This window comes from Maniola hyperantus, chromosome 15 (assembly GCF_902806685.2).
Source record: "Maniola hyperantus chromosome 15, iAphHyp1.2, whole genome shotgun sequence".
NCBI classification, from domain to species: domain Eukaryota; kingdom Metazoa; phylum Arthropoda; class Insecta; order Lepidoptera; family Nymphalidae; genus Maniola; species Maniola hyperantus.
In genome coordinates this window covers 6,435,427-6,454,546 of record NC_048550.1, presented here as the reverse complement: position 1 = coordinate 6,454,546, position 19,120 = coordinate 6,435,427, and the positions used below count along the sequence as shown (strand labels likewise).

Sequence of the window (19,120 nt, the reverse complement as noted above, 5' to 3'; positions counted from 1 at the left end):
GGCCGTGTTCTTGATTTTGGAGCAGATTTCAATCAGAAATAGCAGGAGCAGTGGCCGAATTCCCTATCTTTTATTTATAATCGCTAAACCGAACGTCAGTTGCGTACCACTGTCCAATTGCTATTTCCCGCTAAACAAACGGTCCCGACTATAATTACACGTCTCACTCTTTTACAATATTGTGACAAGTTGTTTGTACAAGATTTGGAAGCGTTCAATGTTCAATAACATTTTGCGCCTACGCGTTGCATACGCTTTCGTTTATTTTTTCAAAGCATGACCGTCTGCAATTTTTCGATGAATTTCATTTCTTTGTGTTCACCACGGGGGCACGCGCACAGAATACCACGGGCTCTCACTACTTATCCCATGCTGTATATGACCATGCAAAGAAATCATATCGATCCGATGCTCCGTTGCGATGTGATTAAAGGACAGGCCAATAAATCAACAAACCAACAAACTCCTCATATAAATCAAAAAAACGATATAAACAACAGCAAATAACAAACACTTTCGCATTTATTATAATCAAGGAGACTTTGAATTTTGACACTTGGGTACATACATAGTGTGTACCTACCTATTAAAAATTATCTACTATGAAGAAAATATCTCAACCCACATTATAAATGCGAAAGTGTGTTTGTTGGTTTGTCATTCAATCACACCGCAACAGAGCAACAAACCAACGTGATTTTTTGCATGGATATACAGTATACCTAGTTAAAAATCTGGACGTAGGCTACTTTTTATCCCATAAAATCAAAGAGTTCACACGGGATTTTTAAAAATCTAGGCAGGCATTAGCTTAAGGCTAGGTATATTAAGTAGAGATAACTGAATATTCCAATAACTCAACTAGGCATAGTGAGTCCCATAAAAGTTTGAGTAATCGCAGTCGCTGACACTTATCCAAGATTAATAGATAAAAATTTGTGGAACGTACGACGCAATGGAATTTTAATCTCAGGCAAGGAAAAAGAGGGCAATGCTAACCGATCGATGCGGTCAAACCTTTATACGTTAGTATAGGGCTGCCAACAGTGAAATAAGCTGCGAATTAGTATATACATAATATAAGATATATGTATAACTACATAGGCATATACTTATATTAGTTTTTCATTAAAAATCTTCTCCCTTACCTTATCCCACGCTACGTCTTTTTCTTTTCTTTTTTCATTAAAAATATTAATAGTAAATTATTCCCTCTCTCTATAGATAGAGATCATTATAGATAGATATTTGTCTACTTGCAAGTAGAGCAAGTAGAAAAATTGTACTACATAACATAATTTTTTTTTTTTTATTTTATTTTTTATTAAAAATTTACGTTTCAAAATAAACAAATATTTGTTTTATTTGAAACATGTATTGATAAATATAATTGGTGGTGAATATATTTCATTCGAATAAAATTTTAAACATGTAGGTACGCACTTATCAATGTATGTATTTAAACTTTAAATATAATTTAAACTCTAATTTTAAATTTAAAAATTCACTTGGTCTTGAAATGTAGGCGCGTAGCTAAGTGCTACGACTGTCTACGAGGGTCACATTTTGAATTTCTTGAATAATAGAATGGGGAGGAAATAAACGGCTGCTGGTAGCCCTTGGAATCATGGAGGCAACCTTGCACTGTACCTACTTGTGTCGTTTTTGTTGGTGTGACCTAATGGCTTCGCAGCTTTTGCCACTATACACAGTAATTACAAGTAATATTTGTTTTGATTTATTGTTAAACTAGCTGATGCCCGCGACTTCGTACGCGTAGATTTAGGTTTTTAAAAACACCGTGGGAACTCTTTGATTTTCCGGGATAAAAAGTAGCCTATGTCACTCTCCAGGTCTTACACTATACCCATGCAAAAAATCACGTCGATCCATTGCTCCGTTACAACGTAATTGAAGGACAAACCAACGAACCAATAAATAAATCAACGAATCAACAAACAAACACACTTTCGCATTTATAATAGGGGTAGTGATATAATATAGTGATCTATGCACTCATACTATTTGAGCTAAATGACATCATTTCCGTAACACGATTGAACAGTATTTGATTCCCTCGTTCGCACAAATACTTCACTTTCAATGTTATCTTATCTATAGGGTAATTTAAAACCAATTTGAAACTCCAAGGTTAAGATGTAAGCATCCTCATAATCATGACATGATATAACTTTAAAAATATGTTCATATAGATGATGCCCGCGACTTCGTCCGCGTGGATTTAAGTTTTTAAAAATCCCGTGGGAACTTTTTGATTTTCCGGGATAAAAAGTAGCCTTTGTCCTTCCCCGGGATGCAAGCTATCGCTGTACCAAATTTCGTCAAAATTGGTTGAACGGATGGACCGTGAAAGGCTAGCAGACAGACAGACGGACAGACAGACACACTTTCGCATTTATAATATTAGTATGGATTAGTATGGATTTTGTAAGCCCACCCGCGCGAAGCCGGGCGGGCACAGACCAAATTCTCAGTGCGGGCGGGTGAACTATGTATATTACGTAGTAAGGCTATATCATACTGCACCAAAGTGCACCTATGTAAAATCTTTGCGGGACACCTATTGAATGGAAACCTTGGCTTGGCGGGACATGAATGTTGTCTTTATGAATGACCAGATGATGCCCGCGACTTCGTCCGCGTGGATTTAAGGCTTTAAAAACGACGTGGGAACTGTTTGATTTTCCGGGATCAAAAGTAGCCTATGTCCTTCCCCGGGATGCAAGCTATCTCTGTGCCAAATTTAATTAAAATCGGTTAACCGAATGGGCCGTGAAAAGCTAGCAGACAGACAGACAGTCACACTTTCGCATTTATAATATTAAATACTAGCTGATCCCCGCGGCTTCGCCCGCGTAGATTTAGGTTTTTAAAGATCCCGTATAGCATATGTCACTCAGGAATAATGTAGCTTTCTACTGGTGAAAGAATTTTTAAAATCGGTCCAGTAGTTTTTGAGCCTATTCAGTACAAACAAACAAACAAACAAACAAACAAACAAAGTTTTCCTCTTTATAATATTAGTGTAGATAATACAACGGGCCGTGCAGCAGAAATCGTAATATTTTAATTTCGCCATAACTTCAAAACCAAACGTCCAATTTTAATCATTCAAAGACCAAATATTATCTCCATAAACTGTTCTTAGTGATGAAATCATTTATTTTGATAAGGATTAATAGCATGAGTAAAATAAACGCGTTTAAATGTAGTCCAAAAAAAATTCAAGATTTTTAAATAAAAAAATGGTTGCTGTGCCTCACTCGACATAGATGGGTATAGTGTGTCGCGGACTTTTTTGTAGATATTTATAAGATCTACAATTAATTAGAACATTTTATGGTTCTATCTTTTATAGTTTAGGCAGCGTACGCAAAATAAGTAACTTTTCTGGTTGATTTTTTACACCTTGTGTCCGAAAAACCCAAATATCTTACGGAACCCTATTTTTTTCCAAAATAAAATATAGCCTATGTTACTCGTGGATAATGTAGCTTTCGAATGGTGAAAGAATTTTTAAAATCGGTCCAGTAGTTTTTGAGCCTATTCAGTACAACCAAACAAACAAACAAACAAACAAACAAACAAACAAACAAACAAACAAACAAAGTTTTCCTCTTTATAATATTAGTGTAGATTATGGGGGGACGGAAAATTAAAGAGTATACATTCGGGAATTCAAAAAACGAAGTCCACGCGAATGAAGTGGCGGCGGGCATCTTCTAGCAAAAACAAACATTTACACGTTACAGGTTGTACTGAATATAGGTACATAATTGGATTCATAAGCAAGCGGCAAGGTGAAGGTTCGTGGCCGCAACAACCTCAACGAATATAAGTCACAGTCAGCCTAGCCTCAAAACGCCGGAGCTTGTCATGGTGGAAACCAGTGGAAACAAATCGACTGAATTCGCAAGTCTTCTAACTGTTTTAACCGCATTTCGGAAATATAAGTAGGTATGTAAATTTATCAAATGTATGTGTTTATAACTTCTTACATGAATGCTATAGTTTCTTCCGAAACTTACTTAATTTTATTTTCGCACTATGATAATTTAAACAAATAAATATTCTTTTATTTGGAACTATAATACAAACACTGAAACAAAACCAGCCAAGTGCGAGTCAAATTCGGCCACCGAAGGTTCTGTAGCTAGAAACGTTTTGTTTAAATTAATCTTAATAATTCTTCTAATCTTTTCATAAACTTCTATTAAGTATTTCAGATTTTTCGCTTTGCAAACCATAACAAAGGTCATAAATATGTAAGGGTGCCCAATATCTAAGGTGATTCCCTGTGCCGTGTCATGAATTATTGAATTCAAACATCCTAATGCCTATACACGGTGAAGTTTTAGTGGTTGTCTTCCCGCGGCAGAACGATTTGCCCTCAGTAGTACTATCGAAATTTTGAGTTAAACTTAAAAAATAAAAATGGTTTGTTTTTGAAATAATTAAAAAAAATGGACAACTCGAAAGTGTGAGAAGCAATAGTAACTCCCTAGACGTAACGTGAATAGTAGGTAGGTACATCTACTCAAACCGCGCTGCCAATAAAGTGAAAAAGTTTAGAGCAAAATAAGCTCTCGCGCGTAATGATACGGCATTAAACTAGCCTGCGCGCACGCGGTATCACTATTGGTTCGAGGTCTCATTCAATTTTTGTTTTTCTCGATTGTAAATTTGCTATTTTTGACCCTAATAATTTTTTAAATTTATAAATCGATTGTAATACATTAACAAAATCATTTCGCTTCGGGAAAACAACCATCAGTAAATGGAAAAATCCGAAAACCGTGAATTTGTGGTTCCATCACAAAAAATTTAAGATTTGTGTTTGCGAAATAATTAGTTTACTAAATCATATCAACAGGGCGCTGTACGGCAATTTCTTGTACTTACTTATTGGGTTGAGATTTCTTGTACGATAGTGCGGAACCCTTCGTTTGCGAGTCTAACTCGCACTTGATCGGGTTTTTTGCTAGCGTTTTAGAGAGATCCTTATTTCTAGCTATGGAAGTTGGAAACTTTATATTATTATCTAAACTTGGTAACTTGAATTTAATATAGGTATACCTAAGATGTGTAACTATGGAATAATTGATTTCGGAGTTTTATATTACGGTCTATCTTTAGAAAAATAATCTTCGAAATCAAATCTTAAACACCTGCGGCCCTTTTGCCTATAATATTGTATCTATACTAATATTATAAAGAGGTCATGTCGTTAAGTTTGTTTGTAGGGGGTAATCTCTGGAACTACTGAACCGATTTTGAAAATTCTTTCACCAATAGAAAGCTACATTATTCCTCAATGACATAGGCTATATTATATACACGCGGGCGAGGCCGCAGGGATCCGCTAGTAACCAATAAAATTCATCGTAATAAAAGCCATAATTAAAAATCAAACATCGTCCGAAATGATTTGCATGGATCCAAAGCAATGTTGCTTACAAAATATTTTAAAATCTGTTTGGGTCAAGCATGGGTAGGTACGTACTAGGTAGGTGATTCACATAAACCATATTTTATAATAATTAGGTGGTTAATATAAAGAGAAATTATAAGTATTTTTCTGTTAATATAGGTAATCATAATTAGGTAGTAATATTTACTGACAAGTACTTATTAGAAAATGAGCAAATGCGTGAGTTTACAATAATAATTTTAAGTAGCATGCACGTTGTAGGTAATGTTTGCTTTTAATGTTTCACAAATTAACAAATAGATGGCAAACGTTGACCTCCCTGGCGCAGTGGTGAGCGCTGTAGTCTTGTAAATGGGAGGTTCCGGGTTCAATTCCCGACAGGGGCAATTTGCCAATTTATCATTTCTAAATTGTTTCTGGTCAGCCCCCCAATTGTGTAAGAATAACCATTTCATGGCTATCGCAATCGTCAAGAAATTCTGCTATTTGATTGGTTGATTCGCTGTTTACATTTTTTCACAGCCAATCAAAGGGCAGAATTCTTGACGATTGCGATAGCCATGAAATGGTTATTCTTACACAATTGGGGGGCTGGTCTGGTGGGAGGCTTCTGCCGTGACTAGTTACCGTCCAACCAGCAAAACCGTGCCGCTTTGAGGGTTCCTTTTTTCTTTTGAGGTACGAAACCGTAAAAAGTTTCAGACTATAAATGTACTTATGTAAAATTTTGTACCCGAAAATAAACAATAATTTATGATGTGCAAGCGACACTCAACCTAAGGGTAGATAAGTAATTTTATGGTCGAATGTACGTCTTTATCATACATTCTCATCAAGCTGATTCAGCCGTATAATTTAAATAAGAAAAATTGCTTCAATTAAAAGCACGTGAGAGCACGAGAAGGATAAATAAAAACAAACGGTCCATAATAATATAACCTGAAAGTCGTATCTACCCAACTAATATAATAAAACACACAGTTCGCATTAAAGGACACTTCAAAGCATGCAGTTTATAGGGTAAATAAGTAGGTAGGTGTGTGAAGATGAAGAAATGATAGTACTTAGGTATAATAGTTAAGTAGTTAATTTGTTTTCCACATGGCCACAGTTGTTCACAAAACTTTATGAGTAGGTAAATCGAATTAAATATCTTTCTGTATTGCAAAAAGAAATCAAAATAGAAAATTGGATGCAATTTAGTATTTGTATTGTACCTATTACAGTAGATTAACTGGCTTTCACGAAGACGGCACTGCGCGGCCACTACGGTCGAGAGGATGTCGCGGGAGTCGCTGTTCGTGGCGAACGGCTTGCAGAGATCGCGCGAGTGGCCGGCCACCGTGTCGCGCCCGTGCTTCGAGCTTCGTTCGTTTATTGCACGATTATTTCGGTATATCACAGCCATCGGACAAATCACGGCCGTGCGACCCGGCACGAATGAGCATTCTAATAATAAACTTGTTTATATTTTTTATTCCCGTGATAACTCTTTCGATTCTATGCCACCTCCTGCCTCCAGAATACCGCTATCGGGACCTCGCCGCGCGACCTCGCGGAGCACGTGCGTCTCGAAATAGATCACGACGCGACACTTCAATTAGGCAAATTGGCGTCGGCTACAGATTTGACGGTGAATTGAATGCGTGTGTCGGCGCCAAAATCCGTTTTTGGCTGTGATACTGTAATAAAACTTTTGGCCAATGAATCTGTGATAAAAACTGTAGGGCGGGCGGTGAGAGCGATGCGGATGGGTACGCGGTACGTACCGAGAAAGTTTCAGAGATCGCGTTGCAGAAGGCACCGAAGCCGGATTGCGCGGCGGGAGGAGTTTGCGGCGGGGTGCCGCTCGAGCGGTCCATGGCGCGCTGTGCCCGCGTCGTCGAGCACTGCCGCGAGCGCGTGCCGCCGCGGCGACCGGCGGAACCGTTACATAAACACGCTCCGTACTCTCCGTACGCCGAGCCCTCAGCCCGCTAGCCCGCTGCCCGCTCCCACCTGTCGGTTGTCACCGCGTTTTGGCATTACATGCATTTCAAAACAATAACACCAAATAATTATAGACATGCTTAACCACTCAACACTTCTACGACTGTTGCTAATTTTATACATTTTATCTTTACTACTTACTTACTCACAACAAATTACTGTACGTATAGGTACGTCGTGAAGTTTGGCACACGCTTCAACTCGGTGTATACCTACCCAATATTATTAAAGTCGAAGAACTATAAATAAGACCTTTTATACAAATGTAAAGTTCACGGTAGAGCAACAAAATATACAAAGGCCATCTATTAATTAGGTAGTAGGTAGGTACTTTGCATTAATTTATCGTCTCTACATTTTTATTTAGTAAACAGATTGTAAGTCACTGTTATTAATTATTGTAATTGAATAAGTAATACTTATTGCTTAAGTAAAATAAACGGTCAAGTGCGAGTTGGACTCGCACACGAACTGATCCTACGAGGGTTCCCCTTTTTTCTCTGGAGACACGGAACCGTAAAATCATTAGAATAACGATCGACAAGTTGACAACACAACCATGTTATTTTAAGACCCATAGACTGTTAGATTTGCCTGGAACCTATATAAGTAAAGGATCATTGTTTTCTGTAATTAAAAAAAATTAGGCTCAATAGTTTCGGAGTTTCCCAAAAAGTAACCCCTGTTCATTTATTTATATTAAGTACACGTCCGTGTTTGGATCACAAAAGTTTATCATTATCAGAAATGGATCATAATAATTAATACCTATGTACCAAATTCCAACTTAATCGATCCAGTAAATTCGGAGCATATTTTAGCAGCTGTAACAGACAGACAGACACACGAGCGATCCTATAAGGGTTCTGTTTTCTCATTCGGACGTACGGAACCCTAAGAAAAAAAAGTAGGTATGCTTGAACTGCTTGGATACTAATATTAGGTACCTAACTACTTATTCTAATAGATACTAATACTAAACTAATAGATATCGTTCTAAGTAGCGGTTAAAAGTTCAGTAAAACATAAAACCGGTCAAGTGCGAGTCAGGCTCGCGCAATGAGGGTTCCGTACTTCTACTACAGGCGTATTTTTTCGACATTTTGCACGATAATTCAAAAACTATGATGCATGAAAATAAATAAAAATCGGTTTTAGAATGTACAGGTTAAGACCTTTCATATGATACCCCACTTGATATAGTCACTCATTTCGAATGTTTAAAATACTAATTATTAGTTCATGACCACAATTTAATTTTTTTGTGTGATCTAACCCTAAATTCACGGTTTTCAGATTTTTCCCCAAATGTCAGCTATAAGATCTACCTACCTGCCAAATTTCATGATTCTAGGTCAACGGGAAGTACCCTGTAGGTTTCTTGACAGACAGACAGACAGACAGACAGACAGACAACAAAGTGATCCTATAAGGGTTCCGTTTTTCCTTTTGAGGTACGGAACCCTAAAAACAACACAAAATGTTACAGTCACAAAGTGTAGTAACATACTTATACAATTAGACCATGTACTCTCGTTTCTACTAAGTATATTTTATATATTATCTTTCAGGAAGCACTTAAGCAATGTTTATCTAAGAGAGATTCGTTAAATACCTAATTACTTTCCAACAATATTGAGGCCTCTGTTGAAGGTAAAGTCAACAAACATTTTCTACAACTTGTAGCCCCAAGGCTTAACTTTTGATTTTTCTACCAGCTTATCATGTTACGTATTTTGAATTTTCGTGTGCGTACCTATAATAATTATATTAATTAATATGTATAGCTTTAAGTTGAAACCCTAAAGTTCAAACTCTAACATCTTACATCTACATTCTACATCGAAAGTATAAGTACCTATACTATGTACATATGTGTACCTTGTAAATTTTGTGAAGCCGCCAGTTTGTTTACAATATGTATAATTATCTCCACAACTGAAACAGAATAAAACCATTTACAGAGGGAAAACAATGGAAGTTCAGTAGGTAGGCATTACATAAGATGAAAACGCTTTACAGTGGAAAAATGCCTGGCAGTAAAGTCTGAAAGCGATTTTTAATGGATACTGGATAGATAGGTAGGTACAACATGCACTAAGCATTTACGGCACTAAAGTCGGCACTCTACAATGCGCGGTGGAGATATTTTTATATAAGGCAACCTACATATAACCTAAGAATTAAGATATAATATAGTCATAGATTATTTTCTTTTACTATGGCTACACATATCGCATTAGGAATTATTGTTAATGGGCAAGTGATTAATAACCTACGTTATGCTGACGATACTGTCCTAATAGCCTCCACACAACAAGACCTACAAGAAATAGTTAATAGAGTAAACGAGTGCAGTAATAGGGTGGGGTTAAGTATGAATGTGTCAAAAACAAAGTATATGGTTGTTTCAAGGAAGCCACAGTTGCCGTCACAAATACAAATCAGACATAACATCTTGGAGAGAGTTGACAAATACAAATATCTTGGGTCATGGCTAACAGACTCGTGGAAAAGTGACACTGACATCCGGGTTCGCATTGAAATTGCTCGCACATCTTTTATGAAGATGAAGAAAGTTCTTTGTGGTCGCCAACTTTCTCTAAAACTCCGTACCAGACTCCTACAATGCTACATTTGGCCCGTAGTTCTATATGGTTGTGAGGCATGGACCCTAGTGGAGGACTTACGGAAAAAGATCGAAGCCTTCGAAATGTGGACGTATCGCAGGATGCTCCGCATAAGCTGGACGGCTAAAGTGTCCAACGCTGAGGTTCTTGCCCGGATGCAGAAAAAGACCGAGTTAGTTAAAACCATCAAGCAGCGTAAGATCTCGTACCTGGGCCATATTTTGCGACACGATAGGTACCGCCTGCTGCAGACAATCATGATGGGTAAAATAGCTGGGAAAAGAGGGGTGGGAAGAAGAAAGAAGTCATGGCTACGTCACATCAGGGAGTGGACTGGCATAAAAACAGTCGGAGAACTATTCCGCCTAGCCATGGACAGGGAGAAGTTTAAAAAACTGACTGCTGACCTTCAGTAATGGAGAGGCACTAGAAGAAGAAGATGGCTACACATATGTATGGTAGGTATAATATCCGAGAGTAGGTATAATATCTTTTGTGAAATCAGAACTAAGTGTTTATACATAAATAGGTACATAGTAAAGTAAAAGGTAAAGTTTGTATTCAAAACATAAACTACAAGTAAAATAGGCGAGAAAATGCAGGAAAGCGGACCCACCTAGGTGGGACAGTGCTAAGTTGAAGTAAAAGATGTCTATGAATGTCACTTACATCTCATAACTACAGTCATGTTTTTTACAGTAATGTATAATGTGCACCTATACCATATTGTAAATAGGATCCGTAGACATGCCAGAGGCGTTACTACCGTAAACGCGGAAAGAAAACACTTGTATTTGAACAATTGTAATTTTATCTTTCGTCACGATTTCTTTCATGAACAGCATATTCCATATCTATGTGGAAGGAATAAAAGACAAAATATTACAAGCATGTGTTTTATTATAGTAACGATCGTAGCTGATAATTGTCGCAAAAATAGTAATATGTCGCTAAGTAATAAAGTTATTAGTGTAGTGTTTATAATAGTATTTTTTGGTTTTGTTGAATGTAAAAGGGTTAAAAGAGTAATTGGTGGAGCAGAGGTGCCTTGTGGTATTACGCTTTAAATATTTTGTATCAGTCTCTATACCATTATTATAAAAAGCTTTTATAATAACTTTGGTATAATTATTATTATTATATATCCTAAGGTAATCGTACCTGCGCAATGTGCATATACTTTTCTTTAACTGTACTTTATTCGATAATGGAACTGAAAATAGATGTCTATCTTCGATTATTATCATCGATTTACTAAGGTTGGGAAATCCCAACTTTATCTAAGTGATTTCTAGGGAAAGTTGGTAGGTTGAATTGAAGGTAGGAAGGTACTTCTGCGGAATTTAAGAAGAATTTATTTTCGATATCATAATTATTATTAATATATTGATATGGTGATAAAAAATGCAGTACAGTAAGTATAAACCTAGGTTGAGTTCTAAAAAATAACTCTACGATGTAGCTACTAGTTACGCACGTAGCACTTCCAATGCAAAATTAAAATTATTGACCCACTAGTGACAATAGTCCTACGGGCTACGAGCTACGGGTTACGGGCTATGATGAGTGATCTTTCTAGCTATTTAAGCTACTATAATTTAAGTATAATTTAGGTAAATATAATTTAATATTTTAAGCTAAATGTTAGGTCGTGTTTTTTCTTCAAGCATAGTATTGGATATCGTTGGTTTAAGAAATCGAAGCGAAAATCTTAAAATTAGTTTTGTCTACACTAATTTATCAGGCATACTAACATAACTTACCTTAACTTTAGCTTCACAAAATAATAAAAACATTTTTTCATCAAGGCCCTTATCAATTATAGATACCGGGAGCCGCAGCAGAAATAGCTGCAAATGGCAAGCGGCGCAAGTATGCCTCTCTTATCGAGAGTTACATTTTTGTTCTGTTTGCCTTGGAGACCATAAAACCAAATGGAGTCTTAGTGCTAAAAAAGAAATCGGGACATACATATTTTCACCGCGATTAATATCCTCATCTGGTGACAGAAGGGCTGGCTCATTTTTTGCGCGACGGATCAGCCTGGCTGTCCAGCGCGGAAAAGACCATTTCACGCGGTCACCGAATATATATCTAATAACTACGCGGGCATGATTTGTATAGTAATTAGAAAAGGCTAGCTTTAAGTTGTATTGTAATACTGCCTGAAAAAAAAGATAAATTATATTATGTAGAAAGTATTTCTTGAGGGTTTGAAATTCCGGTGCTGTCCGCAGTGTCCGCCTCCTAATGGGGGTGCCAGAGTTTGATCTTAAAGCATGCATCTCTAACTTTTCGGACCCAAGTAGGAAAACATCGTGAAGAAATCCGCATGTCTCAGAGTTCGCCATAATTTTCTCAAAGGTGTGTGAAGTCTGCCAATCCACACTTGGCTAACGTGGTATACCCTTCTCATCCTGAGAGAAAACCCGTGCTCAGTAGTGAGCCGGCAATGGGTTGATGATGATGATGATGATGATGATGATGATGATTTCTCGATGTGTTTCGTCCTGAAATCTCTGTAGTCTATTAAGTTACAGAAAATTATTGTGTAAACTTTATAATATATCACTTATCTAATATTCCTATTTATTGTACTTGAAGGCGTTCAAATTGGAGTTGCATCTTTGAGAAATGCAAGTGATAGCCGCCACCTTTGCGGTGCCTTTATCCTGAGCCCACATGCGGCCATAACAGCCGCGCACTGCGTGGAACACGACCCAGAAGAATACTCCGTCTATCTCAATAACTATTGCACAAGACATGACGAGATTATACCGAACACACAAGTTTTAGAAGTCATTAGACATCCTAGCTACAATCGGTAAGTGAGTAGGTATCTAAGAATACAGTCGGTATAGGCTGTAGGTGTAATTGTAAGCATTTTTTTTTAGTTTAGACTATAGAATAATTTTCTTGGTCCAGCAGAACGGCAGAGTTAAGTACTTTTTCTCAAATAACTACCTAATTCGTAGACGTGAAGAACTATTTTTAGTAAGCTGATGCCCTCGACTTCGTCCGCATGGATTTAGGTTTTTCGGGATAAAAAGTAGCCTATGTCACTCTTCAGGTCTATAACTATTACTATGCAAAAATCACGTCGATCCGTTGTTTCGTTGTGACGTAATTAAAGGACACACCAGCAAGCTAATAAACACACTTTCGCATTTATACTTAATACCGGTTATGATACCTACTCACGTATTCGAAAAGTGAGGGAAATTTTAGTCAGGTGGGTACCTAATTTAAATTACTACAAAAAAATTGCCTCTTAACAAAAGGGATTATGTAGGTATATAATTCATCCATTCAAAGATGTCGTAAAAATGTCCGGACCACCCACCCCGGCAGTCTATTTTCCTTTGAAAATATACCTACCCAATCAATATCGTATCAAAAGCAAATCTGTTTGTCGGGGTCAAAGAATGAAAACAACTTATCTACGTACCTATTTACTAATAATGATTGGTGTTTGTATATTAAGTATCAGTACCCTTATTATAAATGCGAAAGTGTGTTGGTTTGTTGGTTTGTCCTTCAATCACGTCGCAGCGGTGCAACGGATTGACGTGATTTTTTGCATGGGTATAGATAGATAAAGACCTGGAGAGTGACATAGGCTTCTTTTTATAGCGAAAAATCAAAAAGTTCCCACGGGATTTTTAAAAAGCCTAATTCCACGCGGACGAAGTCGCGGGCACCAGCAGCTAGTATTGTATATTCTAAGCTGACTACTTATAATAATATTCTAGGTGTTTATAAAAGAGATTATAACTATGCCTACCTGCCTGAAGACATCGTGAGGAAACCTACGTGCCTGAGAGTTCTCCATAATGTCTCAAAAGTTTGTGAAGTCTGCCGATCCTGTCTGCTACAACGCCACCAGATTTTAGCTGCTCAAATCATATAGATAGTAGTTAATTACGTGCTGTTAGCTGGAGGTGTCTGGTGCTCATAGAAACAAAACCCCAAGTTCAATAGACAGCCCTTTTATTTGGTTTACTGTCCACACTTGAGTCACAGAGTTCAAGTACTTTGATTATACCACACGCGGGATCCTGGTGAAGGGTATATTCGGGCGGGAGTTCCTCTCCCTCAGTCCTTCTCTGAAGCCTAGCCGGCGCGGCGGCGGGCTGAAACCAGGTCCGATGCTAGGGCAGATGATAATGAAGAATTGAAAACTGATTGATTTGGTCGAGATGTAGCGATTGGCAATTTATTATTGGTGTCAATTTGGAAAGAGCAATTCAGCAATATGTGGCCTAGGCTATGGTTGTAACAAATAACAATACGTAGTAACTTTGTCTCTAGAAAATCTTAACTCTACACTCATCTTTAGCCTCTAGCCGACTTACACAGTGTAAAACACTTGTACGGTTTCAGATTCACACGCGCTCATGATGTTGCAGTATTGCGGTTGCACCTCACTGATGACATAACTTGGCTGAATGATACAGTGTTACCCACCTCCTCATTCGGTATATCAGGTAACTGTGAATGAACTGTTAACAAGCTCGCCTTCAAACAATCACAGCTGTCAAGCCAATGGGCTATTATTACGATGTTTTTGTGCGTCTGCCAAACGCTTTAATCAAATTAAGGTGTTTCACACGGAAAATTAATTCAATCTTGTAAAGCCTACCTACCAACCTACCTATAATAAAAGATGATAGCGGAAGCGGCGCGGTGCGGCAGTGTAAATACCTTGAATCGAATGTCCTTAATCCCACTTGACGGTCAAGGGAATTAAGAAAAGAAGTCTTTCTAATGATGTATCTAGGTTCTCCGTTCTTCCGGTCTGGTTTAGTGAGAGGATTCAGTTGGCTACATACTACGTATAATATAAACCGATTGGTGTCTGCGAAAGTTATTGTTAATTTAATTTCAAACTGATTGCAATCAAATCCGAACTGCTGTTATTTATCTATTAGGAGGGCATTTTTGACGAACTTCCTAGCGCAGTGGTGTGCTGTGGTCTTAAAGTGAGAAGTCCCTGGTTCGATTCCCGGCAGGGGCCATTGGGAATTTATAATTAAGTACTACATTTTCTCTGTTCTAGTGGGTGTAGGCTTTGGCTGTGGCTAGATACCACCCTGCCGGCCTACCTGTGCTGCCCCAAGCGATTTAGCGTATACCGCGTAGAAACCGGTCAGGATTTAATGAAACTGCCATACCTCTTCCAAGTTAACTTCCATCTTAGACTGCATGATGACTTCGCGAGATCGCAGTCAAGGGCTAACTTGTATCTGAATAAAAAGGGCATATCTATGGACTCGCCCTAAAAACGCTTTTTACCTACGGGAGTGCCTACAGTGCCTAATTTATTAATATTTTTTTACAGGAGACTGCATAATTTACGGTTATGGCTACAAAGATTTAAACACAAAAGAGCTTTCCCAGACACTTCTCGCTGCAAACGTGAAAATTATATCGCTGGATCAGTGCACTGAATCATTGGGACAATACGTTGCCCCAAAATACGACAGCGGAATGATATGTGCCTTGGGCGACGGAGTGGATGCTTGTGAGGTAAGACATAAACTATAAATAAGGACAAAGATAATAGATGCATTTTCACCAGAGATGTGCTATGTCGCTAAGCTTTGGATGTGTCAACCTATCGCACGATTTTCATAGCGTAGCTTAGTTCTGGTGGAAAGGGTTCAACGAAGCTAAGTTTTTACATAATGTAGTTATAGGTTCTTTTACTGCATGATAGGCTTGCGCTTGAGAACAATCACGCTTATAAAAGCAATGGAGGTATTGATTGAAGCGTGTTACCTACAAAATGCCTATATATGTACCTACTTATTCACTCTTGGATTGGACATTGGTTGGGATTTAGGCATAGACTTATATAATATTTTAGGTTATACCTACGTGGCAGGAAACACGGAGGCTCATATCAGAAGCGTTGAGCAAAAATGTTTCGTGAGAGATGTTGACCACAGGATGCTAACGTTCACTGATTCTCGCTGTTTTGTGGTAGAATGTGGTACTTTTTGAAACGAAGGAAGCTTAGATTGCAAGCTAGGGATGCCGAAGTGTAGCTATGGGAAGTATGGAGCACAGCCAATGACTAACACATATACTTAGCTCGCATATCGTACATCTTCCTCGCGCAAAGTGTATCTTCATATAGCCACTCGGCTACACCACTTAGCTTTCGTGGAAATAAACACAATAGTTTCTTAGCTGCATCGCATTATCTAAGTGCATCGCACATCTCTGGTGGAAAGGCAGCCCTAATTCCGGAAACACACTTTACCCGTCACCATTAGTTGCTGTTACGTTCCGTAGAGACACGCTGCATGCAGTTTACATATTATAAATCCCGCGATTAGGAGCTGGCGAGTAAGTAGGGTATTTTATTAGTGTGCCGTACCTCAAAAGGAAAAAACGGAACCCTTATAGGATCACTTTTTTGTCTGTCTGTCTGTCTGACTATCTGTCTGTCGGTCTGTCAAGACCACCACACCGACCACAAGACAGGGTACTACCCGTTGACCTAGAATCATGAAATTTGGCAGGTAGGTAGGTCTTATAGCAGACATTAGGGGAAAAATCTGAAAACCGTGAATTTGTGTTCCACCATAAAAACCATGAACAAATATTAGTATTTTCAACTTTCAAAGTAATATTAATAGGTATACCAAGTGGGTATCATAAATGAAAGGGCTTTACATGTACATTTTAAACAGATTTTTATTTATTTTTATGCACAATAGTTTTTGATTTATCGTACAAAATGTCGAAAACATACGACTGTAATACGGAACCCTCGGTGCGCGAGTCTGACTCGAACTTGGCCGGTTTTTCGAAAAGTGTCTTAATTTTATCAAAATAGTACAATTATTAAGTAGTAAGGCGGTCTTTCAAGTTTCAGTTTTTGCTCTTACTATAAAATTTTTATTTCGTACATTTTATTTTTCGTGCAATCACAGTAATTTACGTCATCTCCTGGACTTCAGTTGGAGTCAGTATTTAATGCGAGCACAGCTGATGTAAGTGCGAGCGACGTATTGCCTTTGCGGTGTCTAGCCCCGGGCCCCAGCCCGATGAGTTAAAGCTTAAAATATTAATTTATACGTAGGTAGGTACTTACTTAACGTTATTTTCCTCTCCACAGGGTGACTCTGGAGGACCACTCATATGCGCGGGTAAAGTCGAGGGTATAGCCAGCTACGGCGTCAGCTGTGGGGTGCCCGGTTTGCCTGGCGTGTACACCGGCATTGGGGCTAATTTGCAATGGATCCGAGGATTATTGGAAGAACTACAGTATACCAAGTACTAGAGAACATTAATAGAAGCTGTGATAGCTTAGTGGTTGGACGTCCGCCTCCTAATCGGAGGTCGGGGGTTCGATCCCGGGCACGCACCTCTAACTTTTCAGAGTTATGTGCGTTTTAATTTATCAAATATCACTTGCTTTAACGGCGAAGGAAAATATCGTGAGGAAACCTGCATGCCTGAGAGTTCTCCATAATGTTCTCAAAGGTGTGTGAAGTCTGCCAATCTGCACTTGGCCAGCGTGGTAGACTATGGCCAAAATCCTTCCCACTCTGAGAGGAGACCCGTGCTCTGTAGTGAGCCGGCGATATGTTGATGATGATGATGATGAAAAGATAAATACTACTTGTTATTTATTTGCGCCATGACACTGTAGCCATACGTTGACGAAGCGGTCTCTGCAAATTCGATGCCATACATCCAGTTAGTTAAGCTAGGAATATTATAGTAAGTACTAATTATTAAATAAAAATATGGTTAAGTAAATAAATTTATTTTTATTTATATAAATATTATTACTTTATCACTCCCTATAGCCTATGTGTTTAATAAAATTAATAATTAACACATAGCTACACTACAGCGAGTGAAGTAATAGATGTTCCCGGATGTAGTCACCGTGTATAGTCGACGTAAACCCGACTAGTTTCGAACACATCCGGAGTCCTTTATTTATTGTTGTGTTAATTACACCTACACGCCAGATTGACTTGAACGATTTGGCTTGGAATGGAGATAGCTTATACCCTAGTTATTATACCCTCAATTAACACGCTACTTTTTATCCCGGAAAATCAAAGATTTCCAGCTGGTTTTTTAAAAACCTATATCCACGCGGACGAAGGTATCATCTAGTAACGTAATAAAAGAAACAAGTGTTATGTATAATAATATAATATATTTATTTACGACACCAATTCATTCAAACGATAACATTTCCACATAAATCCTTCCATCCACATTGCACTGTAATAACATTAAATAAATAAATGGAGTAAATTATGTCTATTATTTTACATACGAGAATTTTTAAGACAAAATTGTGATAAATATGTAAATGCATCTGCTACAGTGAAAACTCTTATCCGGTCATAACTACATTTAACTGCAAAAAAAAGTCAAAAGTACTTTTGACGCTAGAACCATCATTAAGTTCATAAATCCATACTCCATACTAATATTATAAATGCAAAAGTCCGTCGTTCTGTCTGTCTGCTAGCTTTTCACGGCCCAACAGTTTAACTGATTTTGATGAAATTTGGTAAAGAGTTAGCTTACATCCCGGGGAAGGACAGGCTACTTTTTATCCCGGAAAATTAAAAAGTTCCCACGGGATTTTTAAAAACCTAAATCCACGGGGATGAAGTCGTGAGCATCATCTAGTCTAATAATGCATAATTTAGGTCGAATGTGGCCCAGAACGAGAACAAAATCGGAGCGCCCTGACTCCACGCAGTCTGAGTTTTTGTAAAGCGCGAAGCCAGAAGCGAGTCTTCTGGCGTAACCCAGCCAAAAACACTCTAAGGGTAGTCTACGATCGTTTTCAGTCAAAAGCACTATTAATCAAAAAAATTAGTTAAAACTACTTTCGACAGTATTTTAAAAGTTAAAAGTAGTTTTGATCACATAAGAGTTTTAACTGTAACATAATATTCATTAAAAACAATTACGGAATGTAAATTATACTATTTGTTGCATTACCATACTTCTCATATAATTTAATCCGTTCGAGTATAATAACTAAATCTAAAGACACACA

At 37.9% G+C, this 19,120-nt stretch overlaps 2 protein-coding genes across 4 annotated transcripts in view; one reads left to right on the top strand and one right to left on the bottom strand.

The window, feature by feature from the left end:
• Nucleotides 1-7,377, bottom strand: part of Eip63F-1 (Ecdysone-induced protein 63F 1) — a 38,514-nt gene extending 31,137 nt beyond the window's left edge. Inside the window, exon 1 of one of the 2 annotated variants that reach the window (XM_034976572.2) lies at nucleotides 7,222-7,377. In XM_034976572.2, coding sequence (XP_034832463.2) covers nucleotides 7,222-7,314 — 93 coding nt within the window. In that variant the 5' untranslated portion in view covers nucleotides 7,315-7,377. Of the gene's footprint in view, nucleotides 1-6,669; nucleotides 6,812-7,221 lie in introns of those variants that run through there. The other variant, XM_069503445.1, reaches the window with a different exon arrangement.
• On the top strand, nucleotides 7,005-18,291 carry LOC117989233 (trypsin 3A1-like). 2 transcript variants are annotated; one of them, XM_069503435.1, is made up of 7 exons: nucleotides 7,005-7,213; nucleotides 9,013-9,522; nucleotides 9,857-10,529; nucleotides 12,676-12,895; nucleotides 14,455-14,558; nucleotides 15,413-15,600; nucleotides 17,201-18,291. In XM_069503435.1, exons 3-7 carry the CDS (start codon nucleotides 10,511-10,513, stop codon nucleotides 17,363-17,365), a joined length of 696 nt encoding a protein of 231 aa, XP_069359536.1. In that variant the 5' UTR covers nucleotides 7,005-7,213; nucleotides 9,013-9,522; nucleotides 9,857-10,510; the 3' UTR covers nucleotides 17,366-18,291. The 2 variants fall into 2 exon arrangements, with proteins under 2 accessions (XP_069359536.1, XP_034832462.2); XM_034976571.2 differs by lacking the exons at nucleotides 7,005-7,213; nucleotides 9,013-9,522; nucleotides 9,857-10,529 and adding an exon at nucleotides 10,611-11,124 and having other exon boundaries at nucleotides 17,201-18,250.
• Nucleotides 18,292-19,120: the final 829 nt, after the last annotated feature.

Excerpts from the sequence above, each read along its gene's own strand:
- LOC117989233 (XM_034976571.2), top strand. The coding sequence starts at position 10,758 with ATGTTTTTTACAGTAATGTATAATGTGCACCTATACCATATTGTAAAT. Across the intron at positions 11,125-12,675 it reads TGGAGCAGAGGTGCCTTGTG|GCGTTCAAATTGGAGTTGCA; the intron begins GTATTACGCTTT and ends TTGTACTTGAAG. Across the intron at positions 14,559-15,412 it reads CTCCTCATTCGGTATATCAG|GAGACTGCATAATTTACGGT; the intron begins GTAACTGTGAAT and ends ATTTTTTTACAG.